The following is a 26719-nucleotide window of genomic DNA, read 5'->3' on the forward strand; positions in this document are numbered from 1 at the left end:
ACAGGAGCTTCAGAGAGACATAGAGAAACACAGCACGGGCGTGGCCTCTGTCCTCAACCTGTGTGAGGTCCTGCTGCATGACTGTGATGCCTGTGCCACAGATGCCGAGTGTGATTCCATCCAGCAGGCTACACGAAACCTGGACCGGCGATGGAGAAATATCTGTGCTATGTCCATGGAAAGAAGGCTCAAGTAAGTGGGATGTTCAAACAGTTGGGAAAGAGGGAGGACCGAAAGGAAGAAAAAAATGACCCAGAGTACCCATGGTTCACTATTTCCTTTTGGTTGCAATGTCCAAAAACAGCCTTGGTTTCACAAACTTGCCGTCGCCTACATTTAGTTGGGAAAATAAGTAGGTATAAAGGTAGTATATAAATAGAACAACCCCAAGTTATGCCTGACTTAACGGTTTAAATATAATTCAGAAAAATAAACATATGCCCTTGCTGAGTGAGTATAAGGTTACAGAATTGATGGTGTGAAAAAGCAACATTTTTTTATTAAAAATGAAATAATAAAACAAAGTGCTTATCTTTAAACCGTTTGAGATTCAAGGCACTAAAAATTAGTCATATGTTAGAAAATTATCATCATGATTTAAGGCACAGAATCTTTGCCTCTCTGGGGAACGCTTGAAAGGATAACATTTGTCTTGCTATCATAGGTTGATTTTGATGATGGTGAGTTTGATGTAGGAATTGATGGATTTTTAAACATTAGATAATTTATTTTAGCAGAACCTTGGTGTGAGTGTGCACCGTGAACATCGTGTTGCACTTCTAAACTCCCTTTCGCAGATCCAGAACAGTTAACATTGTGTGCTTGTGACACTCGATTTGACTAAGTCCAAATCCAGAGCTGCAGGATGTGTTACACACACACACACATACACGCGCGCACAGCTGTTTCATTTTAGCTCAAACAGTTGTCTCTTTTTCACTCTGGTCAAATTTGGCGCAAGGCACAGTTATTGTTTGGCACAACATTTGTTTGTTTGGGCACTCTTAATCCCGTTGCAGGCAACAGGCAGGGTTCTGGAGCATAAACAGTCTCAACAGTCCATTTCTGTTCTTTCGTTTCCTCTGTCAGAATTGAAGAGACGTGGCGACTGTGGCAGAAGTTTCTGGATGACTATTCTCGTTTTGAAGATTGGCTGAAGACTTCAGAAAGGACAGCTGCCTTCCCCAGCTCTTCTGGGGTGCTCTATACAGTTGCCAAGGAAGAACTAAAGAAATTTGAGGTGATTTACAATTCCAAATATTTAATCCTTATTTTGCTATGAGAACAGCCAGCTGGTGGTTGCTTTCCCGAGACATAACCTAAGTGTTCACCCTCACATTATTTGTTCCAATCGTTGAGTGATGACTTTGTGGTCATCTTTATTATTATCGTAAGTAGACAAAGAAGGGGGGAAAGAAGGTTTTTATTTTAATTTAAGATGATCAAGAATTACAAACACAGTATTAATGAAGAGAAGTTCTATTAGAAAACAAGAATCATGATTTCCCCCCAAAAGATCTTGGCATTCTTCTTATTTCATAATTATTCACAATCAACCATCTAAGACTAAAATATGATGGTTTCCCATACTATACAAATCCATCTTCCAAATATATTTTCTTGATTTTTTTACCTAATTGGAGCATTGATATATATTTTTTAATCATCGATAAAATAGAATCAGCTCCAGAATTGAATAAAACATTTTAGTCATAAGCCATTTCTAATTACAAATGAAGAGCCACGCCATTCTTATGAGTCACCAAGACTCTTCAGTTACATAGAGAGAAAAATAGCAGCAGTGAAATCATGTTCATAAAGGAAGGAATCGTTCAATAACTGATCCCTGTTCCTTGCTGGTTGTGCAATCTTGACTCTGCTCCGTCACTGTGATACTGTGAAACCTTGACTTCTCAGCTGTCTCTCATTTTCACAGAGGAGCTGGCATGACCTAAAGTGGCCCATTTTTTAATGTGAATTTTCTTTTCCCATCAATTCCCACTGATCGGCAGAAATGTACTCATATATATTGACAACAAACAGTTCTGACGCACGTAGCTTACAAACATCATTCTTGGTTGCTAATTTCGGCCCCAAGCTTCCCAAGATGTTTAAAAATAAAACTAAAACTCCAACCAAATCCAGCTGAGTTCGTTTTTACCTTACAATTTGCGGATTTATATATAACTGTACCACTAAATTACAGGAAAAAAATTTTACTATATAGAAGGATTTCCCTTAGAAAACTTCTAGTAAAAATCCAGAATAAGCTCTGCAGTACATTCCGGGTCATCCGGTGTGAGCCAGTGCTAGTGGAAGTGTTCACGTACTGCATCTTACCACACTCAGCCTCATAGAGGTTAAAACCTTCTATAATTGGCTTATACTACAAAGCAGATTATATGAGGTCTTTTTGATGCTATTTTGGACTCTCAGATTTTATGGCAAAGGTTAGCCATATATTTGGCTTCTACAATGAATGATTTTATAATTTATCTTATAATTAATTTTCTTAAGAGACAGAAAGTAATCGCTAAAACAAAGTTTTGTTTGGAGACCAACAAAATTTAGTCTGGCCAATTGCAGGAATATTTGGGATGGATCTGGGTTTGCTGGGGTGCCCACACATGGTGCCCACCATCACGCCAGCAGGCAAACTTTTACTCCGACTTCCAGTAATGGCAAAAGCTGAACATGCCCTTCCACTTCCTTTTCTGAGGAAATGACTTAAAGTTTGATAGAATAGAAAATTGGATTTATTAGGATGAGGGCTCTTTAAAGCAACACTCAGAAGGAAAACCATTTCAGAGGCATAAATGTGATAGCATGTAAACAGTGTGATGAGCCAAAGGAAACAGAACTTTGGGATTTAAATGACTATATACAGTCCAATTAATTAGAGTTTTCTATCTAATGCCAGGATAGAAATCAGTCATAAATCGTTTACATGAGTTTGAAAAAAAAAATGCTTCATTTTATTTTGGCCAGATAATTCTTATGCTAGGGCAATGCTAGATTGCAGAGAGAAAGAAGAGAGTATTTTACCTTCAGAAACTCTAAACCGTTCATAGACTCACCTCCAAAATAAATAGACAGTACCCTGTAAAGTGGTTCATCAGCTCTAACACGTTTTAGAAAAAGAGAATAATTCACGGGAGCCACAAAAAAGAAATAGAGCATGTTACAAACTTTTTTCCATGTAAGGTTGCTTGTGTTTGACTGAACTGCTTTTCTTAAAAATAAATAATAGTGGGGCTAGCCCCATGGCCGAGTGGTTAAGTTTGCACGCTCTGCTTTGGTGGCCCGGGGTTCGCTGGTTTGGATCCTGGGTGCGGACCAACACACCACTCATCAAACCATGATGTGGTGGCATCCCACATAGAAGATCTGGAAGGGCTTATGACTAGGATGCACAGCTATGTACTGGGTTTGGGGAGGGGGGAGAAAAAAGAGGAAGATTGGCAACAGGTGTTAGCTCAGGGCCAATCTTCCTCACCAAAAAAATTTTTAAAAATTAATAGCTTGCATTTAGAGGGCCATCTGTAAAAGGCAGTTTCATTTTTTTCCTTAATGGACACCAGAATTGAGGCACTTTCTGGATTTTGAGGAAATAACGTATCTTACAAATAAAAAACCAGGTCTATTGTGGATCTTTTTCTCAGTATTGAAATCAGAAGTATTGAACATTTCAATCACATTTCAGCACACTTAAATATGTTTGTAGTCTGTTTTATGGGAAAATTTTTTTCAGGCTGTTAATTATTTTAAAAGCTATATTCTATATATGTGTGTGTTATATGTGGATATGTACATGTACATGCTTGAACATATATACATATATTTACTACTGTGTACCATTTTCTTTCATATTTGTGTTTGATCCACTCTCTTTCCTTAAGCCACCCTGATTACAGCACTTTGCTTTAACAAAGGGAAGCATACTCTTGCTAGAAATGGCCTTTTCCCTATCCGTGACCATGTGACTTCCCATTCTCCCCGATTCTGCAGTATGACCTTGCTGAGAGCCTGTCCCCCATTTCCCTCACCCATATGCTTCTCTGTGGTCTTAGGCTTTCCAGCGCCAGGTCCACGAGAGCCTGACTCAGCTGGAGCTGATCAACAAGCAGTACCGCCGCCTGGCCAGAGAGAACCGCACTGACTCTGCATGCAGCCTGAAACAGATGGTTCACGAAGGCAACCAGAGATGGGACAACCTGCAAAAGCGTGTCACCTCCATCTTGCGCAGACTCAAGGTCTTCATTATGCCTCTTCCGTAGCTTAGAGCCCAGAGGACAGGAGGGGGCTATTGAAACACAACGTTAAGACATAATCTCAGTGATTTTGTAAGACTGGGATGGCAAGATGAGTGTCGGGGGTTAGTTTTTGAGTGATCTGAATGTTCCATGCACAAACGTTGTGGGGCCTCTTGAAACATTCAGTTAAGCCACTGGCTCAAGGATCAGCAAAGGATGACATTCGGTTGTCTGAAATTCTAATGTGGAAGAAAGTTTCCTTCGATTTTTTGCTATTAAATGACCTCCAATCTAATAACATTTGATAGATTCCGACAACCTCCTTATGTAACACATTATGGAAGAGAAGTTGCGTAAAATTATAGGAGCATACATCGCCTTAATTTATATGATAAAGGATTGCAGGGTTCTCGTTGCTTGTTAAGAAAATGACTTTTCAGAAGAACATTGGAATTGGTAGTGCCATCTCAGTACGTGTATGTGGCCTTGTTAATTGTTATTATTTTCTCTCCACCTCCAGCATTTCATTGGCCAGCGTGAGGAATTCGAGACGGCACGCGACAGCATTCTGGTGTGGCTGACGGAGATGGATCTGCAGCTCACTAATATCGAGCATTTTTCTGAGTGTGACGTTCAAGCTAAAATAAAGCAACTCAAGGTAATAGATTATTGATATTCCAAACGATCAGTGTGAGGCAAGTCTGAAGAGGAAGGCCTTTGTAGATCCTTTTGTGAAGAATATCGTAGAGAACTCTTCTTTTCAAAAAACTAGTTCTTCTTGATTGAAAAAACAATTCGGAAAATGCAAGTGATGTTAAAAATGAAATAAAGAACATTACCGAGAGATAACAACCATACTTTTAATTATTAACTTGATTGCCACAGTGTTAGGGGTCTTCCTTTTTGGTTGTTTTTTATTTTTTTGATTTATTTCTAATACCTTCAAATTATTTGACCTCTGTGCTCCAGAGCAATACAACTCTCTCGTGTTAGGATTTCATTCCACATATTCAGCCCTCTTAGATGCTAAGTTAATTTGAAAGCATATTTGATGTGTTTTGCTATATAATTTCCAACACAGTGGCTAGTTAAAAACTTCAATAGGAGGCATGTATATTAGATATAAGGATTCCCTAAAAGGAAGAGCATTTAACAACTTGAATAATAAGCAAGGAAGCTTGTGAAATTTTCTTCCCAAGATAGTTAGATTTTTTTTTCCCCTGAGGAAGATTCACCCTGAGCTAACATCTGCTGCCAACGTTCCTCTTTTTGTGTGTGAGCCACCACCACAGCGTGGCCACTGACAAGCGTAGGTCCCTGCCTGGGAACCAAACCTGGGCTGCCAAAGTGGAGTGTGCCAAACTTAACCACTAGGCCACCAGGGCTGGCCGAGATAGATTTTTTTAAAGAATAGTCATCATGCCCATAACCCTAGGTTTTTATAAAACAAGGAAGTTACCCTTAATTGTAGATTCTCAGAATGAAAAAATCATAAAATAGCCCTGATGTTCTGCCCAACCCCTCCCTCTGTTGCCCCCCTCCCCCCCCCACACTGACTCTCCCCAGTTGTTTCACAGGCAAATCAATATTTCAAAACTTTGACAAGAAATCTCTCCCAAGTGGGAGTCAAATCTTTTCTTTTTGGCCTTTGGCAGGGTTATAGAGCTCCTTACCAGCCTCCCTTCTCTCCTGGCATTCTTTTCATTATTGGACAATTTCACCTATCCCCAAGTTTATTCTTGTATTGAATTAAAATTTATCCCCTGAAACTTGTCCCCAGCAGCTTCACTCTTTGAACCATATAGAATGAGCCTAAATAATCCTCCAGAATTCCTTGTTTTTCAAATAGTTATCATGTTTCCTGCTTGTGTCCTGAAACAATAAAAGCATCATCTGAGAAGAATTTGTGACATTAATTGTCTTTTGGATGGTTTCTCTTAGTCATGTTTGACATATAATCAGGAAATTTAAAATTAAAATCTTCAGTATAATTCTTTAAAAAGCTAAATTTGTTTCAGGCACACTGTATTGCTTACCATTGCGTTTCGTCAGGGATGACCAGTGCTATCAACTTTATGATGGGTTTCAATGTTTTTTCCTGTGATTCTCTACCCACACTGTCTATGGTGGTAAATTTTATTAGCCAAAGGCGCCTTTCTGGCCGTGGAATTCTGACGTTTCCATTTCTGACTCCTGTTGTGATTTAAAATTTTTACTTTTTACTTTAGAAAGTAATGGCCTCTTGGCTTGTCATTGTTTATGGTAAATTCAATATCCCCTACATGGTTTTTCTAAATATGTATCTTATAATTATCTCATGTCAATGTGAGCAATAAAAAATTACACGAGATTTGTGCTCCCTAGGCCTTCCAGCAGGAAATTTCTTTGAACCACAGTAAGATAGAGCAGATCATTGCCCAGGGAGAACAGCTGATAGAAAAGAGTGAACCCTTGGATGCGGCCGTCATTGAGGAAGAGCTGGATGAACTCCGACGTTACTGTCAGGAGGTCTTCGGCCGCGTAGAAAGATACCATAAGAAACTGATTCGCCTGCCCGTATGTATCTTTTTGTTTCATTGTCATTAAATCTAAAGAGAATTAATTATGTGAGGTTAGGTAGCATTGTACAGTGGATGAGAGCTCAGACTCTGGAGCCAGCACCCCCGGGTTTCAGTCCCAGCTCTGATGGCTACATAACCTTGGACAAGTTACTTCACGTCTCTTGCCTCAGGTTCCTCAACTGTAAAACGGGTTTAATAACAGTACCTACCTTGTAGAAAGGATTGCTTGGGGCATGAAGTGAGTTCATATATAGATATAAAGACCTTAGAAGAGTTCTTAGCACATATCTTCTATGGAAGATAAAGAAGCTTCTGGAAGAAATAAGGAGAGGAAAGTGAACCATGTAGACAGTTGCTCAGTTGATGAGGTTATTTAGTTTAATTTTTTCTCTTCTATTTCCCTAATTGCTACCATAATCGCATCCCATTGTCGAGACGTTATTAGAATATTTAGAATCTTCTGTGATAAAATATATTTTGCATCTGGGATATAAGGTAAAAAAGGACCAGCTATGCCTTTATTAGTAATTTCCATTTGCTCCTGATATGTCCCATTGTGTACCTAGTGTGTTACAGGCAAGGTACTAGGTTGTCTTCATTTACATTGTCTTAGTTAATCATACATCAGTTTTGTGAAGTAGGTTTTAATATTATTTCCATTTTACCAGTGGAAAAACTGAGGCTTTGGTAGATTAATTTATAAGACAATTTTAAAAGTGATCAGAAGATTCTTATTTATTTGATGATAGGAAGTTTAAACTTTTTCCTGCTGAGGTTGAAATGTGGCCCAGATAAGCCTGAACACTGAAATTTGGTAAGAGGCAGAGCAAGAAGCAGTGGGGGCATCGTCTGCCCGCCATGGTAACCGAGTTGGCTTGACTGCATTTCCAGCTCCCAGATGACGAGCACGACCTCTCTGACCGGGAGCTGGAGCTGGATGACTCGGCAGCTCTCTCGGACCTCCACTGGCATGACACCTCTGCGGACAGGGTGCTCTCCCCCCTGCCCTCCTCGAACCCCTCCCTCTCACTCGCTCAGCCCCTCCGGAGTGAGCGGTCCGGACGAGACACCCCAGCCAGTGTGGACTCCATCCCGCTGGAGTGGGACCATGACTATGACCTCAGTCGTGACCTGGAGTCGGCCGTGTCCCGAACTCTGCCCTCTGAGGATGAAGAGGGTCAGGAAGATAAAGATTTCTACCTCGGGGGAGCTGTTGGCTTATCAGGTAGGGAAGAGCTCTTCCCATATGCTGGCTTGAAAGAAAATAAAAAGGAATGGATATGGTACTGGAAATATGTAAGCTAAGCTGAATCATCTTCTTCATTCTCCCATTAGGGGAAATGGTATATGATGGAATAATTGGATTTTAATGATTGTCAAATACAAAAATTGTCATGGCCATTGATTTATTCCAATACACTTGCGTTCTTACTATGTGACAACTCTTTGTAAGTACTGGGGATACACGGTTCCTTTTCCCCTTGAAGAGCAGACAGTCTTGTGTGGCACGTAGACAAATAAATAAGAAACAGCTATGTGAAATGTTTGGTGCCGGGATACCAATGTACACATGGCGGTATAGAAGCACCACCAAATGGCGACTAACTTGGAGCTTTGAGGAAAGGCTTTAGAGAAGAGACCCTAGAGCTGAGATCTGAAGGAAGTCGGTCAGGTGGACACTGCAATGTTCAGAGGAAGAAAGGATGGGGTGCCCATGCCAGCTTTGTGGTTAGCCACAGTGCTTTTGGTCACCTGAAGTTTGTCCAGAGTGACAAGGCTGTAGATTAGGAGGCATGGAGTGGACAAAGAGGAGGGGGATGGCAGACCAGGACCTGGTTGTAAAGCAGCCCGTTCATCATGGAAGGGAGTTTGGCTTTTATCCTGAAGGCAATGGAGAGCCGTAGCAGGGCTCTCTGGAGGGAGCCATGTGATCAGATACGTATTTTCAAAGAATTGTCTCGATACTATATGGAGGTAGCATGTTGGAAGAGAGTCCAAGAAGAAATGTTTTATAATCCAGGACAGAGATAGGATGGTGGCCTGAACCAAGGCTGCAGCATTGGGATTGGGAGAATGGAAGAGATGTGAGAAATCGTAAGAAGTCTCCTCTGTAACTGATGATCGATTGAATTGGAATTGAGGCAATTTTCTGGCTTGGGCATCTTGGTGAAAGATGTAGGTGGTCCTAGGTCCTGAGGACCACAAGAGGGAAAGAACGTTGTGTGTGTCTGTGGGCCAGGGCAGTGAGAAAGGGGAGGTGATGAGTTCAGTTGTGCACATCCTTTGTGATACTGTGAGTATCCAAATGGAAAAACCCAGCAGTAGGTGCCTGGGTCTGAAGTTCAGGAACTGGAAGGCAGATTGGGTGGTTATTCACATGTAAATGGTAATTGTCCCTGAGGAAAGGGAGGAGATCACAAGGAAGAGTGTATAAAGGGAAACAAGAAGGACAAACCCCAAGAAACACATGTAGTGAGGGGATGGACAGAGAAAGAGGAGTATTGTAAGGAAGGTGAGTAAAAATAAAATAATCAGAGGCCAATCTGTCACACTTGTAAATGCATCTCACACATTCTCTGAGGATATTTCTGCTTCTTTCTGATGGTTCACATTTGGATTCCCAGGTTATGACACTGTCTAAAAAAGAAATGATTTCTCTCATTTCTATTTTGTTTTTATAGTCTGCCTATAGGCATTTTGCATCTAAAGCAGCACTGTGCAATATGTAGCCCCCAGCTACATGTGATGGTTGAGCCCTGAAATGTGACTGGGCAAATGGAGATTGGCTGGGTCAAATGCACTTACACGAATACACAAATTTCAAAGACCTAGCACAAAGAAAGGATGTAAAATAGTAATAATTGTTATATTGATTACATTATAATTTGAATATATTGGTTTAGTAAAATAAAATATTGAAATGATTTTCATCTGGTTTTTGTTACTTCTTAATGTGGCTCTCAGAACCTTTAAAGTTATGGATGTGGTCGCATTATGGCTCACGTTATTCCTGTTGCACAGGGCTGCTCTAGAATCTGACTCTTTGGGTTGAAATCCCAGTTCTGTCACTTGTTTACTGTTGAAACTTGAATCAGTAACTTAATGCCTCTGGACCTCAGTGTTCTCATCAATAAAATGGGAACAGCACTCCCATGCACCCTGTAGGGTTTCTGTGAGGATAAGTGAATGCTTAGAACAGTGCTGGCTCCTAAAACACTCATAGTCAATGCACGCTCTTATTATGATTCATTCCAGGAAACCTCTGGTGAGCGTGCTCCCCTTCTCTGTGCACCGGAGCCGCCTGTCTGGAATGACTAACTTCCTTTTTTTTCCCTAGGAGAGTTATTTTCCTGCCACCAGGGAATCGAACTTTCCAGAACTTAGCTGTCAACTTAGACTGTGCTCTTTTTGCAGATGTAATGATCCCCGAAAGTCCTGAGGCCTATGTAAAACTCACAGAAAATGCAATCAGAAATACCGCTGGTAGGCACAAAAAGTCGAAGCTGGCCTCCCACCCTCACCTGTAACCTGCCTCCTCTCTTAGCACATCTCCTGTTTCTCTCACAGCTCTGTGGCACAAGCATGTCGAGGCAGAACCTTCCTCTCTTACTGCTGTCCTAGGAAAAAAACCAAAACCATTTGGTTGATCAACACCAAAAATAAGGTTTCAATAATCAAGTGAAGTGAAATAACTTCACAATTTGTTAAATGGGAATGCGTCTCATAAAGTATAGACCTTCTGATGCCTATGAACAGCTGAAAATAGGAGATAGAAACACTAGTCTCCAGCATTTTGTGCCCTAGCGCCGTACTTGATTATAGCAGCGAGGATGTTGTGACTTTGAGGGTTGCAGACCTACTTCTGGCTGGGGACTGGGGGCTCAGGGCTCCGGTCCCAAGTCTACCAGTTTGCATGTGTGACCTTAGGCCCACTGTCCATCCTCCTGATCTCAGACGTTGCATACAAGACAAGGGGTGGCACCAGATGTCCAGTTCTAAATAGAAATTATCATTTTAGTTTAATGTCTTACCCCCAAAATAATCTGAAGTGAACATCTATTCCAGTATCTTAAGACTTAGATTTTATTTAGCCATTCTCACTTGAATTCTAGAATATTCTACAGGAGAATATGAGAAAATAATAAGACCAACTTGTTTAAAGTATTTTGGGAAAGAAAAAGACTTAGAATTTTAAGGACAGAAATATTCCTGAAATAAGAAGAATTAAAGAAACAAAAATGAAACCAGTGTTGCTTAATGTTGCACTAGACAAACTGTAGTTCAGGGTCCGTAATTTGGAGGACGGGGGGAGAGAATAAGATTTGAACACGGTGATATGATATGGAACTGCAAGGCTGTTAGTTTACATTTAATGTTTGAAGAAAAACAAAAGGACAGGGAGCAAAGTCATCATGGTACTGAAATGGTGATTGCCTGAGGGATTCCCCCTGACAGACCTCTTCCAGGTATATTTAGAGGGCCTTTTTTCAAGAAAAACAAATTAATGAAGCTTACTAATATTTGTTCTGCTTTCACCTTATGCTAGCTTCACTCTGATAATCAATGCTCTTGTTCTGTTCAAAGACTATAATACACATAAACACACACACACGCAAATAATTATGCAAAAAGGTGTTCTATCTCTGAAAAAGGAATGAGCCAGGAGTCCTAGGCTGTGAGTAAAAGCATGCCGAGATAGAAATGCTAAAATCTTAGCTTTCTCCTAGTTTTGTTTCAGTTTGTAAATAAAAGCAAAAAGCAAGTCCTTGCTGGTTTGGTATCTCCATCCAGTCTATCCTGAGCTAGTCTTTTCTTGGTGACCTCAAAATCGTGCTTTGAGTGAATGATGCAGCCACCTGGTGAGATGCAGAAAGAAAAATTAGAGGGATCTTCCTCTGCTCAGTAAGTGACTGCAGAGGGAACATGAGAGGTAACTGCCTCCTAGTTATTAGGGAGCAGTAGGCACCACCTTAGGTTTCTAGAAAGACCTTCCGCTGCGTCCAGCATGCAGATTTTCAAGGGATCAGCTGGAAGAGCGAGAGACACACAGGCTGTTAGAGCCCACTGCAGGTGCCTTTTGCGATATGCAGTCTGCTAAGAGTCTTAGTCAAGCACACCCATTGATCTAGTCATTTGAACTTCTAACCCACCGGCACATTAGCACGAAATTTGCTTTATAATTACGCACACATATGCCATTTCTATACAGCCTTAACTGAAATAATGTCTTCAACTCCTCCTCGGATGTCAAGCTCGTAAAGCGTGTAAAGATTCTTATGGTTGCCCCCACAGCGGATCCCAGCGCCTTAGAGTCACAGATCCGACAACTGGACAAAGCCCTGGATGACAGCCGCTTTCAGATGCAGCAAACCGAAAATATCATCCGCAGCAAAACTCCCACGGGACCGGAGCTGGACTCAAGCTACAAGGGCTACGTGAGTCTCCTGTCCCTTGTGCCCCTGGCATGTACCTGGAAGTCACAGTTGTGTGACAAAGAACGGTCCGTTTGTGCCATGAGGCCTTTGAGAGCTCTCCAGACACCGTGCAGCCCTTGACCTCAAGGGCGTGGATGTGCAAAAGAAAGTCCTGTTAGCAAGTTACCTTTTTTCTAGAACTGGTCTGTGCTCGGGCCCGCTAACCTACTGTAATGACCACCCTGTTCCTTTACATGGAGAACTCAGTGAGGTCTGTTTAATTGAAAGTAACAAAATGCTTTGGCTCCCGATAATGATTAGGCATTTTTCCAAATTCAGCTCATAACTTTTGGACCAAGGTTATCCTTGGAACAGCCGATTTTAGCTAACAGACTACTAACATGAATTTTTTTTGGTTCTTTTCCTGGGTTTATTGATTCACTTAATGGCCTTGGGAATGTTTTTATCCTCTGCTCTTAGTATGCTCATTCTGAAATCAACAATTCTGACTAGCAAGAGGGATTTAGGGAAAAGCTGGCAAGAGATCCTGTATATTACCAGTTCTCTTTTTGAAGCTCTTAGTAAAGTATATAATAACTTTATTTGCTCTGCTCAAATCATTGACCTAACAGTTTTTCCCAGAGAACTACCTGTGTTCCTACACATACTTAAGCAAGGAAATTTGAAAGTACATCTCTTCAATGCCTCTTACCTTCTTTTCACACCCGAAAGACTGCCTAGACGAAAGAAAGAAAAACTAATGTCTCTACGTCCAATAACAACTCACACATACTCCTTTTTGAAACCAGGGAGGGGAACCATTCTAGTTATATATGTGAATGTTAATATCCTCGCAATCATGGAAGAGTAATCGATCAAGAGTTATTCCCTATCCAGTGTGGCCTATTATACTGACTTACAGTGAAATCTCTTTTTTTAAAATAAAGATAGTTTCATGGTGACCATGTTGACGTCACTGAGATTAAACTCAACCTCAATCAAAGGTAATCAAAGTTAACTCAATAGCAATGTGATTTGTGAAAGCCTTTGAAAGATAATTTTATGGTCAATATAGCAAGAGTGCCCTGAAATGATTTGCTCTTTTAATCTTTGAATACTGTGCATGATATTAAACATGAAATTAGAAGGTTTTCCTTTCGTGTTAGAGTTTATTCCCTCGATATCTATTAAACATTGCTTAAATTTTCTCATGAAGTCGCTGGCTATAATATTGCTTTATGCTTTTAAGTGTATTAATTCTTTAATACAAAAAAGTGTTCCTTTGAGCTTTGTGGTAATATTTTTATTCCCACATTTCAATTTAAGAAAGATGGAACAACTTGCCAAAAGTTATATATTGTATTGCCCGCTGAGTGCTCTGAGTTTTTAAATCCCATATGGGTGTAGTCTGTTTTGATTCATAAATTTAAAAGAAATTTTGAGGACGTCTTATGCAAAACCACGTATGCAAAGCATATCTTCAAGGCATTGGTTTACATTTATATGAATGTGTCACGTGTTTCAGAAGCATGTTTTTGAACTTCTTTTTAGCAGAGTGGCATAGTCTTCACAGAGAAGTAAATCGTGGTCACTGTCCTTTTGAGGAACTATCAGATATTTTCCCCAGAAGCTGTTGCACTCCTGAGAATTTCAGAATTTTGTGACGGGGGCCTGTTTTCTGTGTCCGAACAGATGAAACTGCTGGGCGAATGCAGCGGCAGCATAGACTCAGTGAGGAGACTGGAACGCAAACTGAGGGAGGAAGAAGAGAATTTTCCTGGCTTTGTCAACCTGAATAATACGGAAACCCAAACAGCTGGTGAGTGAGCGGTGCCCCACTCAAGAAAGGGTGAGAGAGAAGATCCAGAAGTACTCTGTGGCACCCCGGTGTCACGAGGCTGCTTACCTCATTCTGCACCATTCCATCCTGAGAACTTTTCTCCACGTGACAGTGATCTCCTGTGACAGAAGAGGGAGATGAAAAGCAGCAGAGCAGTTTTTTCCATGTTGCATTTATTTTAACACATTGGCTCTAACATCATGGGCATTTTGACATCACAGGCCTGTCTCTCATCATCAGGCGTTTTCTCTGAACACTCACAGTTCTGTTGCAGAAAGGAAACAAAAGCTGAATGAGAGAATTTTGCTGTCATGCACGTTACTGCTTCATGCACATTACTGTTTATTACTTCATAAAGCTCTTTACAGTGTTAAGCCCTATGTAGCTTTTCTTTTTCTCCATTATCATTAACAAGGCAAATGGGAAAACACAGCCATTGTAGTGTTATTTACAGCTGCCAACTACAGAAATGCTCAGTGGAATTACTTTTCTTTCTGTTGCTATTTAAAGTTAGCCACCAATGTGTATTTAAAACATTTCCTAAACGTCATATGTGCAAGATTCTGTGCATCTCGTGTCTTGTCAGGCGTGATTGACCGATGGGAGCTCCTGCAGGCACAGGCCCTGAGCAAGGAGCTGAGGATGAAGCAGAACCTCCAGAAGTGGCAGCAGTTCAACTCTGACCTGAGCAACATCTGGACCTGGCTGGGGGAGATGGAGGAGGAACTGGAACAGCTGCAGCGCCTGGGGCTCAGCACCGACATTCAGTCCATTGAGCTCCAAATAAAAAAGCTCAAGGTAGCTGCCCTTGGCCTTTCCCCCAGCGGCCAGACAAAAAGCTGCCGTGTGGAATGCCGGGTCAGATGAGACCACTAGCTCTAGCCATTCTGTGACGCAGCAGCAGGGAAGTGGTCAATAGAAATGAGCACGGATGCTCTCCTCTTCCCCAGCATCCCAAATCAGAGCGTCTAGAGAAGGTTAGGAAGGGCAGAAAGATGAACCATGTTGTGGAACCATCTCCCACGTGAATAATCATGTATGATTTAATGAATTGGCATTTAAGAAATGACTGATTAAAATTTCACGAAATGTCCAGGTACCTCTGGGACCTCTTTAACCTCTTTTATGAGAAATACAGATATGAACAGGTTCCTGCATGTTTGTATCGATAGCTGGAGGGGAGTCCTCTCCGAGGCTGCACCTGTGTGAGTTCGTGGGGGACCTGTTGAAATCACTTGACATTCGGGAATCAGCAGAACCTCCAAAATTGATTATAGTGGAGGCAGACGCAATCTTCAGTCTTATGAATAAAACAAAACAAAGCAGTGGAGTGATTGTGGTGAAACACCTGATGTTTGTGTTGGATTTTGGCCTGGATGGGTGTAGTACACAAGATAGCTTCTTTTAACTCCATTTCTGGATCTTCAAAGTCCTCCTGAGCCCAGCTATTGAGATGCATTAATATGTGGAGACTTTTGTAAACACGCTGTGGATTGTGAGCTCAGTTTCTTTTTAATAGCTCTTTTGGTCCTATCTCTTTGTTTGGAGAACATCAAGATGTGCTCTTCCTCAGAATGTAGCTACGCAGGCTCTCGAGGCTCAAGGATTGAGTGCATTGCTTTTGTGCCTCTCTGCTCTCAGTGTATGCTGTTTCTTTTGGGGTGATGTTTTTGTGTGTTGTTTTATTTTAAACATTCAAACAGAAAAATGAGTATTCCCACAGATGCTCAAGCTTCTTAAAGAGGAGCCTCTGCAGCAGCCCCATCAATTTCGGGATGAAGCATCAAATGGGAGATGCAATTTACATTATCCAGAGTATAAAATGCATTTTTCTCTTGAGTACCTGAATTACTTTAGCTTCTCTCTGGCAAAATGTAAGGCAGTATTGCATTATAACTAAACTCCTGAAAAAGTTGATGAAGCAAATGCTGGCTATAGTCCAAGACCGCAGAGAGATGAGGGTGGAGAAATGAGACCTTGAAAGTCAGCCTGTGTCATAAGAAAAAGTCACCCTTCTCTGTACCCCTCCTGGATCCCTCCTATCTGTGTTTTCTGAGGATAAATCTGTTGAATAACCAAGCATCTTTCCAAAATATCTGTTGATCTTATGCTGTCTCTGTGGTTGAATCCATATTACAACATGAAGAACTATTGAAAAGTGAAAAATTAAAACAAATTGGAAACAAAACATAAATGTGAGAAATTATAAGAAAATATAGCCTGAGTGGATGTGATTTACAGGATCCCTCACCCGTACTTGATCTGGGGATGTTTAAGCAGTACCCAGATATTCAATTATTAAGACATAAGCAGGTGCTCAAGTTCTTGGAATTTAGTTCTAGATTTTTGGGAAATGCACAAAGTAATACATCAGTCGCCTGGTTTTTTGTGAAATCCAGCTAAATTGGTTAGGTGATGAAATGCCCAAATTTAGTCTCTGTACTGTCACAAGAATGTGGCTTGTGACACAGGCAGTGTTCTCAGCCCTTGAGACGCGGACCACTGTGTTTACAGTGGAAAGAGTTGGAGGCCCCAGCCTGGGAATTTGCTTTCTTACCAGGCTCGTGGCTTCATTCTTATGCACACAAGTGGAGTACCATCGGTCTTGTGAAGTGGGGTTCTTACATTAGACCTAAAAGCACAACTTCCTGCTGCTTGGAGCCAGGTTTTGTTTTGTTTTGTTGAACTCCCACTCCAGATGTTGAGTTAATCCACTCCCTAGTTCATTGCACAGGGTCCTCAATGCTTCCTGCAAAGTTCCTCTTCATTTTATTTATTCATCCTTTCCCCCTCCACTGATGTTTAATCTCCATTTCTCAAACCCACAGCAACCATTCTGAAATATTTAATGAGTATGCTTCGGTCATATGTATTCATGAAAAATTTGGATTTGTGTGTGTGCACGTGTATTTTAAATTGTATAAGTGCTATTTTGTTACACGTATCATTCTGTTTGACTCTTTCCAAGTATACTACAGTTTCTTAAGATCCATCCAAGTTATCAAGTATATGTCTGATCTGTTTCTTTTAGCTGTAGTGTAGTTATCAGTGGTATGCACCCACTATATGTTACCTAGCCATCCTGTTAAGGCCATTTTAACGAATGGATCTTTTAATTTGAGTGAAGGATTTCCAAAAGTTTAGACTTTTTTTAATGTTATTATTATTTTCCTTGTTTTGGTGTTTTGCTTTCTCTTTTCAGGAGCTCCAGAAAGCTGTGGACCAACGCAAAGCCATCATCCTCTCCATCAATCTGTGCAGCTCCGAGTTCACCCAGACTGGCAGCGAGGAGAGCCGGGACCTGCAGGATCGCTTGTCCCAGATGAACGGGCGCTGGGACCGTGTATGCTCGTTGTTAGAGGAGTGGCGGGGCCTGCTGCAGGACGCTCTGATGCAGTGTCAGGTTCGTGGGGCTTTGAGCAAGCTGTGCTCCAGAGTCAGACGTTTCTAGTGTGGCTGAGTCTGTGACTGGATTTATCATGGTCACAAGAGGGATGCAGTTGCTTCTCAAAGTCAGTATTTGAGTGAGATAACTTTGTGCCCAAACTTTTCATTTTACTGGAGGGTTGGATTGTGACCAGGAGTTCAAAGCAGCTAGACCCCTCTCTCTAACAAGAGGCTGTTTCTATAAGTTTATCTCAGCCCCACTATTTCTTTTTAACTCACTCATTTATTTCATTCATTCATTCAATAGATATTTACTAAGCACCTGGGAAGACATTTCTTGAACATCAGATTGAGCATTACGAGTATTTCCCCATCTATTCCTAGCATTGTTATTTGCCGAGTGTCCACTATCCGTTAGCAGTCAGGATATAGCATAGCCTCTACTTGTGTTGGGGAAGACAGACAATAAAATGCAAGTAAATGGTTAACCAAGATACTTCCAGATGTTGATGATAAGAGTAACTGAGAAAAGTCACTTTGGGAGGGTGGTCAGGGAATTCTATGGATCTTCGAGCTGATGCTGGAAGGCCGTTGCCATGAGGAAGATAGACCAAATGGGAAGTCCCAGAAGCAGGAAAGGGCTTAGTGTCTTTAGAGACAGAAAAGAGGCCAGTGTGATTAGAGTGTAGTTAGCAAGGTGATGGGTAATAAGAAAGATGGAGGAGGTGGTCAGGAACCAGGTCGTGCAGGGCCTTGTAGATTCTGGCCGGAAGTTGGGGTTGTATTCTAAGCAGGATGGGAAGCCCTTGCAGGATATGAAACTCACTGTCCAGGTGTATATGTGCTCCAAGAGTAATAGCTCCTGAAAGCAGGTACCTAAGCTGTTGTTTCATCCTATACCCACTCCTCGTACGGTGCGTTATGCGTAAGAGATCTTCAATAACTCTATGTTGAATGAATGAACAAATGGATGAATGAAGGGGATAAGGGATTGGACTTAGGCTTTAAAAGATGGGAAGAGGGGCTGACCCAGTGGCATAGTGGTTAAGTTTGCATGCTCCGCTTCGGCGGCCCAGGGTTCGTGGGTTTGGATCCCAGGTGCAGACCTACACACCCCTCATCAAGCCATGCTGTGGTAGCGTCCCACATACAAAATAGAGAAAGATTGGCACAGATGTTAGCTCAGGGCCAATCTTCCTCACCAAAAAATTAAAAAAATAAAAGTTGGGAAGAATTGAATACAGGGAGAAGGGAGGAGAGCAGAGTTGCTTCCTTCTAATTTGTATAATATCCCTATAAATTAAGTATTTTGATGCCAATTTTCCTTATGTCTAAAATTTCCCCCAAGTAATAAATTAGATGCTTTCAGTAAGAATGTGAATTCAGATCATTACAACTATGCCAGTGCCTTCCTCAGAAAGGAGTTGTGTACAAGACCTTAAAATCAATGTATCTTTGCCAGTGGTAGCAATTGTAAAGAATGGAAATGGAAGCTATGAGGGAAAGAAAATATATTATTCAACATTACTTTGTGCTTCCCATTTTTTTTCTATAGGATTTCCATGAAATGAGTCATGGTTTGCTTCTTATGCTGGAGAACATCGACAGAAGAAAAAATGAAATTGTTCCTATTGATTCTAACCTAGACGCAGAGATACTTCAGGACCATCACAAACAGCTTACGGTAAGACATGTGAACTCTGCAGCCTCTGGTTATTTTTAGCAGTGATCCATTTCATTTACAGAAGATGGATGGAGGTGGTAGTATTTTTTTGCCTTTTGAGTTGTAGTCTCTGACTTAGTCTTTCTTTACTCCTCATGATTTCCAATCTTTTTGTAAAGCAAACATGAGCATAGAGGATGTCACCTGTTAGTTTCAGAATCTGGTTCTAAAGTCATTGCTCAATTGCAGAAATCTTAGATGCTCTTAATCTTAATTAGCTTGTTTCTATTCAGGCAACTCTTTAGTGAATTACACTTATTTTTAATTGAAACTGTATTTGTTACACCTGTGTCCCCAAAGTATATCAGGTGGGTTATAATAAAAAGACATTAAAACTATTAAAATAGGGGCCAGGCCTGTGGCCAGGTGGTTAAGTTGACACGCTCTGGTTCAGTGGCCCAGGGTTCGCTGATTCAGATCCTGGGGATTGACCTACACACTGCTCATCCAGCCGTGCTGTGGCAGCGTCCCACATAGAAGAACCAGAATGACCTACAACTAGGATATACAGCTATGTACTGGGGCTTTGGGGGGAAAAAAGAAAAGAGGAAGATTGACAACAGATGTTAGCTCAGGGCCAATCTTCCTCACCAAAAAGCATACCTTTTAAAAAATAGAAAAACTATTAAAATAGGAAGAGACCTTTAAGGCTTCTTAAGAGGAATTAAGTACCAGATTCCAAATTAACCTTAGCGTGAAGTTTTCTGAAAGCTGCGACAGAAAGGGAAACATGATGGGTTAAATTATTTTCATTATCTGACAAAAGTAAAGCATACCAGTTCTCAAGGAGCAAGAAACTTTTTCTAACACTAAATTCAAAAGGCACTTTGCACAATTTGCTGTGTAAAATCTTATACAAAGAACTGTGGACAATATAATATACAGTGTGCTTAAGTGATTTTATAGAAGATAAAGAAGCATATTTGAATTCCATTAGGAGAAAATGATTTGAATTTTGTAGCTTTCTGCATTTTTAAAATGTTATTTCTTAACATTTAACACTCACTAACCTAATCCAACAGAATTGGTAGCTTTTAATTCAGTACCATAAAGGTCTTAAAAACCCAGGGAATAGCCTCGCAGCTGCACTTTTACCAGATTTTTTACCTCAGACAATAAGTTATGAATGATGATTCACACATATATCTTTTTAAAAATCTTGAACAGATAGCATATGCCTAGACATACTTGAGTTTTGCTGTTTATAAATTCATGTGTTACTTTTCTGTTTAAAAGAATATCTTATATCTCATTTGCATAGTACTTTATATTTTAAATTCTTTCACACGCACTCACCAATTTGAACCTTCCAGTGATACTCACTGTGAACAAAGCTGGAATTAATCTCATCATTTTACCAAATGAGAAAACAGATGAGAATGGTTCATGGGTGTTATGGAATATTTTTGGCAGAGGCAGGATTAGAACACAGGTCCCTGATTCCTGAACGCCATGGGCTGCTTCCTCCTTCCTTGTGTGCGCACGGCCTTCTGGTGCTCAGATATAATTGCCCAGTAAGTTAAAGTGATGTCATTCTGCACTATCGGAACTCACTCCACTTATCGAAAATTCTTAGAAAACTATTTCTTATCGTATACATAGCAAATAAGGCGTGAGCTCTTGGAATCGCAGCTCAAAGTGGCCTCACTGCAAGACATGTCTTGCCAACTGTTGGTGAATGCGGAAGGCACAGACTGTTTAGAAGCCAAAGAAAAAGTCCATGTGATTGGAAATCGGCTCAAACTTCTCTTGAAGGAGGTCAGTCGTCACATCAAGGAGCTGGAGAAGTTGTTAGACATGTCCAGCAGTCAGCAGGTAAGCTCAGAACAGACATCCTTGTGGAGCATTTCTTACAGGACACCAAAGAAGCATCATCTTAGCCATCTTAGAAAGACTTTGAATGTAGTCCTTGTCAGAATAGTGTCCACTCTCAACCCCTCTCTTACAAATCCTGTCTCAAAATAAAAAAGCAACTCATAAACTTGGATAATAGGACCCTGTTTTTGATTCTGTTCCATCCAAAAGGCCTCTTGTAATTGTTCTGCACGCCCTGTTACCACACTGTTGTGGCATTTTATGTTACCCTATTTATTTAAGAAGTCACATGTTTTCAGTAACAGCTATGGTAGATCACAAGCAATTGTTGCCTGTGAGTTTTGTATTCAAACCCTAGAAGGCATGAATTCTCGTGACACAGACAGCAGTTCATTCATAGAAAATGTCCTCTGCTTATTTATTTTTAAATTTTTTTTCCTTAAATCTGCTGCATCAAGGTAATATTGTTGGTTTTGAAAAATGCATTTGCGGTTAAGGGTGGTCGGTAAGACTTCAAATATTCAATTGTGAAATCCTGTTATGGACACACAAACACTTTGCCCTCCTACAACATGGGAAAAACCAATGTGCTCTGAATAACAGCAGTTAACTGTGTAACAATACAACTTCTTGGATGCTAAAAGGCTGCTGGATGACTATCTTTTGTTTCTCACTCAAATGAATCAGTTTCTCTCTGGCCTGAGTGGCCTGCCTGTAAGGCAAATTCCTTCACCTCCCCCAGTCAGCTTCTTCACATCTGTGTCACTAAGAAATAATAAAACTACAAGTGGCACAGTAATAACAAAGCTATAGCTGTATTTTCCAAAAGGGACAAACTTCCAACCAAGAAAGCCCAATACACCAGAAGAGTTAGGTCCTGTTTTTGTAGATGTCTGATTCCATTTTTCCGAAGGAATGGTTTGATTTTTGGGGAACGGATAGGGATGGGGTGGGAAATACATTGTGTATTACAAAGCCATCATGGCTCTGTGACATGGAGTCGTCAAAAGCACCTGTTTCCCACGTAGGATTTGTCTTCCTGGTCTTCTGCTGATGAACTGGACACCTCGGGATCTGTGAGTCCTACATCAGGAAGAAGCACCCCAAACAGACAGAGAACGGTAACTTTCCACTGGTCATTTTCAGTTAGCCCATGGGAGGCCCACTGGGGAAGGACAGTATTTGTGCCTACTGCAGGGTCCGCAGGCTCTCCCCACAACAAAGCAGGAGTCCCTAAATAGGAGGGGGTTGTCACACGGTGACACAGTAAAGCGCTGTTTCCACAGCCCTGCTGCGTGCCCTCCCCACACACACTCGGGAACCAAAAAGAGCAGTTCTGTGTTTCAGAGGAATCAGGGCTCAACGTGTGGTTGGTGTGCAGGGAGAACACCTACTTTTCTTGCTCCAAGGGCCATCTCTAGAATGGTGCTCCCTGTCCCTTTGGTGGCTCCTCCTTTCAAACCACCACCACCATGGTCCACCTAAAAGAAGCACAAAGTAGGCTTCACTTAAGAGGTGGACAAAACTCTGAGCATCTCCTGAGGCCATTGAATTTATAAGACAAGCAGAGGTTCTGTTGACTCTTAAGTGAAGCTTCAAAATAGTCCTGGAGGTTTTCAATGACAGTGCCACCCCTAAAGTGGCAATAACCCACGCCGACTCACCCACCCGGCCAGTCGGGGCTGCCTCGCTGGCCTGCAATGAGGAGGAAAAGACAAACTTGGCCTCTGCTACCCTCTATACCTTGATTTCTCTGTGTAATTAGAAGCTTGTTTTTTTTGTTATTTTTTTTTTGTCTGGCTTTATGATTATGGTCATTTTTATTATCATTCCATTTTCCTTAGTTGTTAGAAGTATTGGTTTCATTTGTTACTTTTTTTGTTATAAACTCTTAAGTTCTATGCTGATAAATGTTATGACCTTTTTTAGGATTGTTTTTACTACATTCGCTAGTTTCCTATAGATCCTAGTTTAAGAATGTGAAGGAATACTGGCTTTTCGAGTCAAATTTTAGCTTTCATTTAACTTCAGTATTTAACTTGTTGGGTCTTTATCACTTTACAAAGAACAATTTCATATTACTATTGTTGTTTTTTACCTACCAAGAATTTTAGTACTGTTTCAGTGTTCTAGAAGATGAAAAAATAATGGCGTGGTATGGCATATTGAACTTCATATTTATTATAAGTAAATAGACAGAGATCATTGGTTAGCATAGAGTCATTTGTATTTCTGCCATGAAAAGTGGGGGCAACATACCCACTGTGGTGTGGACTCCTGAACCACCACAATTTGTGTTTCTTCAATGACTAATAATATAGATGCAAATTTATTTCGTTTCTTCCATGAAAGAAAAGCCAGTTTCCTTAATTCATGGGTACTGACCATTTCATTTGATTTATTTTTCCTTTGCTGCACTTTTAGTTTAATTTTCATCAGTAGCTTGTCTTTATTTGCCTGGACTGAACATTCTTCTTTCTTTACCCCTGTTCATTGCAAACAGCCACGAGGCAAATGTAGTCTCTCACAGCCTGGACCCTCTGTCAACAGTCCACATAGCAGGTACCTTATTCTCCTGGTTTCCACACTGTTCTAGAACTGCAAGAGGATGATGAAAATTGTCCATGATTTAGGTAGGCCTCTGTCGGGTCTGCCTCAGGGTAGTTGAGAAACGACTCATTTCAGCACATACGCCTTCCTAATAAATTGGAAGAAACTTTTCTAAGTGAAAAGTACAAGTAAATCTCAGAGCATAACATATTTGGACCCCACCAAAATTTTGTTTAACTGTGCATAGGCCATCTGGTACTTTTCATCAAATGGTATTCTGTGTGCACGTGAGGATTCAATACGACGGATCGCACCGCCGGCATTTGACTCATGGCAGACTTTTATCATCCTCTTTATTTCTAGATTTTACAATAAGACAGGTAATAGATCAATGGATTTTTTTTTACCATTCCCAGAACCCACAAATCTGAATAAAATATACTAACATCCCCAGCTTATTTTATTTTCGTGTTTTATCCAGATTGTGGGTTTTGGATTCTCAAAATGGCAAGTCCTAATTTGGTATTATTAAAAATTTATAAGCACCTTCTCTCGTCTGCTTATCCAACAATTTCTCTTCAGCCAGCACACTCAGTCACTCACCTTCCTGACCCTTGGCCAGCTCCTTCACTCTAGAAACAAGAGCAGCCAGTGCCCCTGCCTGGGAGCCTCCAGAGAGCCCACTCACAGCTGCCATCTGCTTGACGCCTGGCTTCCCACAATCCCTCGTTTCTGCAGTTAGCGATGCTTCGCCTTCTCTGTTGTTGCTGTGACGTCTGTGCTCCCTGCCCTTCCACTAATCAGTCCGTGTTTCCCCAGGCAACTCTGTAAAAATGAAAATACTGTCCTCGGAGCTGAGTTTATCATTCCAATCCCAAGCAGTTCACTGTTAAAGGAGTTTCCCTTCTGGAAATTGGTCACCCCTGAGCTGGAATCTAAATTCCTGGAAGGAGGGTGGGGCATGAGGGAGCTTAAAACTGTAAACAACCCCTGAGTAATAGCTGTAGTCTTCCAGCTGTGTGCTGAAGGCACTGGCTGTTTGATTTGGTCATTTCCACTCAGCTGAAGTATGCGGAATGTATTTTGATGTGATTTCTGGTTTTAGCCTCCCTTTAATATGTTTTTTTTTCTTTCCCTTTGGTTTGGCTTGAAGACAATTTTGTGGGGGTTTTTTGTCCATAGCAAACTATCGATAATGAGATATTAATGGAGAAAAATTCACAGGGATTTTTGAACATAATGATGGACTTCTACAGGTGCTCTGATGCTTTCTTAGCTCCCCACAAGAAAAGACAATCGTGTACTGGAGACAGATCATTGTTTTATATAGTCCATCACCTCTCCACAAATTGCTGATGTGCCGTGATGGGGAATATGATGTGTCAAAGATGGGGACTATCTCCATAGCATTCCTTTTAGGATACCAGAGATTGCTTCTTTGGTTGACATAAATGATGGTGATATGAAGGGAAAAATCCTCTTATTAGGCAACAGCAATAGCAACTGCCCTTTGGTTCCCAAATATCACATTGATCTGCTCTGCCAATTCTTTCAGAAAGTTGCACAGGTCTTCTGAAAATGTCAAAGGCATCTTTTCTCAGGGCACCGAGTGCTTCCCCACGTCTCCTAACAGGGCTTTGCGGCTGGAACAGCCACATTCTCACTGTGACACCCACAAGGGGCCTTTCAGCTCTGCTCTGTCCAGCACTGTTTATTAACCTCTGTCTGAGCAAACAGCCCAATGTTCTTTGCTGCTTAGAGGGCCTGGAATACAAATGATCTTCAGCTGAATGGCAAACTCCATCAGACACCTTGGCAGACAGGTCGTGGTTGAACATTCTTGGACTTCTTAACTCCTTGGCACCTCTGTGTAGGGTGCACCCAACCCCGACCATGAAATGGGGAGTCTGCTGTGAAAGAATGAACTTCACTCACAATCCAGGCTGTCACGGTGTTCCTTGTCATGGAGGCTGATGAGTACCTTGTGTTTGATCTTGCACTGGTCCAGCAAACTCGAAAGGTTGTTGCAGAAGCACAAACAGTTTACAAGGTTGACCCCAGTTTTCTGCAAGGGGAAAATTTTAGACACGTGTTCTTCCTGAGAGAGCAAAGAGACTGAGTTGGAAGAAACGGGTATTAATTTGAAGGGAGGGGTTCTTCTGTTCTTTTTGTTGTTTAAAGTCAGATGATAATATCAGTTGCTTGTCTGCTGTATATTTCAGTTTGATTGTGTGGTCAGTGTTCTATGTCCTCTTACACAGTATTCTAAGCTTAAATACAAATTGATGCCGATATTTACTCTACATCTACTAATTAGGTGTACAGGCCCTGGGCCTACAAAAGTAATACACTGTGGTTCCTGCCATTAAAAGCTTTGCAATGTGTCAGAATCTAGAGATTCTCTAAATCAATTACAAGGGGCTCCCCAAGACTCCTTAAAATCATAAACATTTGGGAATCACCTGTGCATGCATTCATAATAACTGTTCATAATATTTGAGATTAAAGGTATTTAAGAAGTATGCTTTTTGAAGCAATGTTTATGATGGTCCAGCTGGTACCTTTTTTCTACTTTTGACTTAAAATTGTCTAACTGATCAGTGGCCAATAACTCTTCACAACTCTACTGTGGATTAGTTGAAGTTGACAGATGGGAAGTTTTCACTCCAATTTCCAGCAAGCCAAAGGAATAATTGCTCTGTAGTCGGATAGAGTGAATTGGTGACTTCATTCCAAGGTTTAGAATTGTAGAATGAAAAATTTCCCTGCACACCTTAGGTTTCTGGCACCTTCTACACAGAGAACTAAGACAAAATGAGAAGTGGCAAGTGACTGGCTGGAACACTGAAAGGGAGGGAAAAAAGACCTCATTTTAAAATGTGTTCGAGGTAGCCAAGTATATTTAAGCAAGACCAGTTGGTTTTTTGCGTGTACACGGGGGCATCACTGTAAACAGTATTCAGTTTCTGGTGGAATTTTTGTTCTTTTCTGTCAGACTCCAGCCTGGGGATCTGTTTATTCAAAGTGTCTAAAGAGCCTCAGCATAAAGCAGTCTTGCCTCCAAGGCAGGCTTGCCACCCGGGTTGAGGGCTGCTATAGGTTAAGGTGCCAGTATGTTTCTTTTTTAATATTGTGAGGTATGCACTCCCACTGTTTCCAGGGAACAAGTCAGGTGC

The 26719-nt window shown here is 41.1% G+C and overlaps 2 protein-coding genes across 14 annotated transcripts in view; one reads left to right on the forward strand and one right to left on the reverse strand.

Annotated features, from left to right (window-relative positions):
• SYNE1 (spectrin repeat containing nuclear envelope protein 1) overlaps window positions 1–26719 on the forward strand; it is a 446099-nt gene that overhangs the window by 413807 nt on the left and 5573 nt on the right. For 7 of the 11 annotated variants that reach the window (XM_046669209.1, XM_046669206.1, XM_046669210.1 and 4 more), the window contains 15 exons: window positions 5–192; window positions 1090–1240; window positions 4071–4253; window positions 4774–4911; window positions 6618–6809; window positions 7706–8039; window positions 10229–10297; window positions 12107–12249; window positions 13921–14047; window positions 14655–14866; window positions 17271–17471; window positions 19011–19139; window positions 20781–20993; window positions 22022–22114; window positions 23497–23555. In XM_046669209.1, the coding sequence (XP_046525165.1) occupies window positions 5–192; window positions 1090–1240; window positions 4071–4253; window positions 4774–4911; window positions 6618–6809; window positions 7706–8039; window positions 10229–10297; window positions 12107–12249; window positions 13921–14047; window positions 14655–14866; window positions 17271–17471; window positions 19011–19139; window positions 20781–20993; window positions 22022–22114; window positions 23497–23555 (2432 nt within the window). The remainder of the gene's footprint in view (window positions 1–4; window positions 193–1089; window positions 1241–4070; window positions 4254–4773; window positions 4912–6617; window positions 6810–7705; window positions 8040–10228; window positions 10298–12106; window positions 12250–13920; window positions 14048–14654; window positions 14867–17270; window positions 17472–19010; window positions 19140–20780; window positions 20994–22021; window positions 22115–23496; window positions 23556–26719) is intronic. The other 4 variants (XM_046669212.1, XM_046669213.1, XM_046669216.1 and 1 more) reach the window with 3 other exon arrangements.
• ESR1 (estrogen receptor 1) overlaps window positions 21003–26719 on the reverse strand; it is a 277685-nt gene continuing 271968 nt past the window's right edge. The window contains exons 7-10 of one of the 3 annotated variants that reach the window (XR_006889705.1): window positions 24147–24368; window positions 23560–23691; window positions 22388–22474; window positions 21003–21129 (exon numbers count right to left, since the gene is read on the reverse strand). The gene's annotated coding sequence lies outside the window, so the exon portion shown is untranslated. Of the gene's footprint in view, window positions 21130–22125; window positions 22475–23559; window positions 23692–24146; window positions 24369–26719 lie in introns of those variants that run through there. The other 2 variants (XR_006889704.1, XR_006889706.1) reach the window with 2 other exon arrangements.

Source organism: Equus quagga, chromosome 8 (genome assembly GCF_021613505.1).
Source record: "Equus quagga isolate Etosha38 chromosome 8, UCLA_HA_Equagga_1.0, whole genome shotgun sequence".
In the NCBI taxonomy this organism is placed as follows: domain Eukaryota; kingdom Metazoa; phylum Chordata; class Mammalia; order Perissodactyla; family Equidae; genus Equus; species Equus quagga.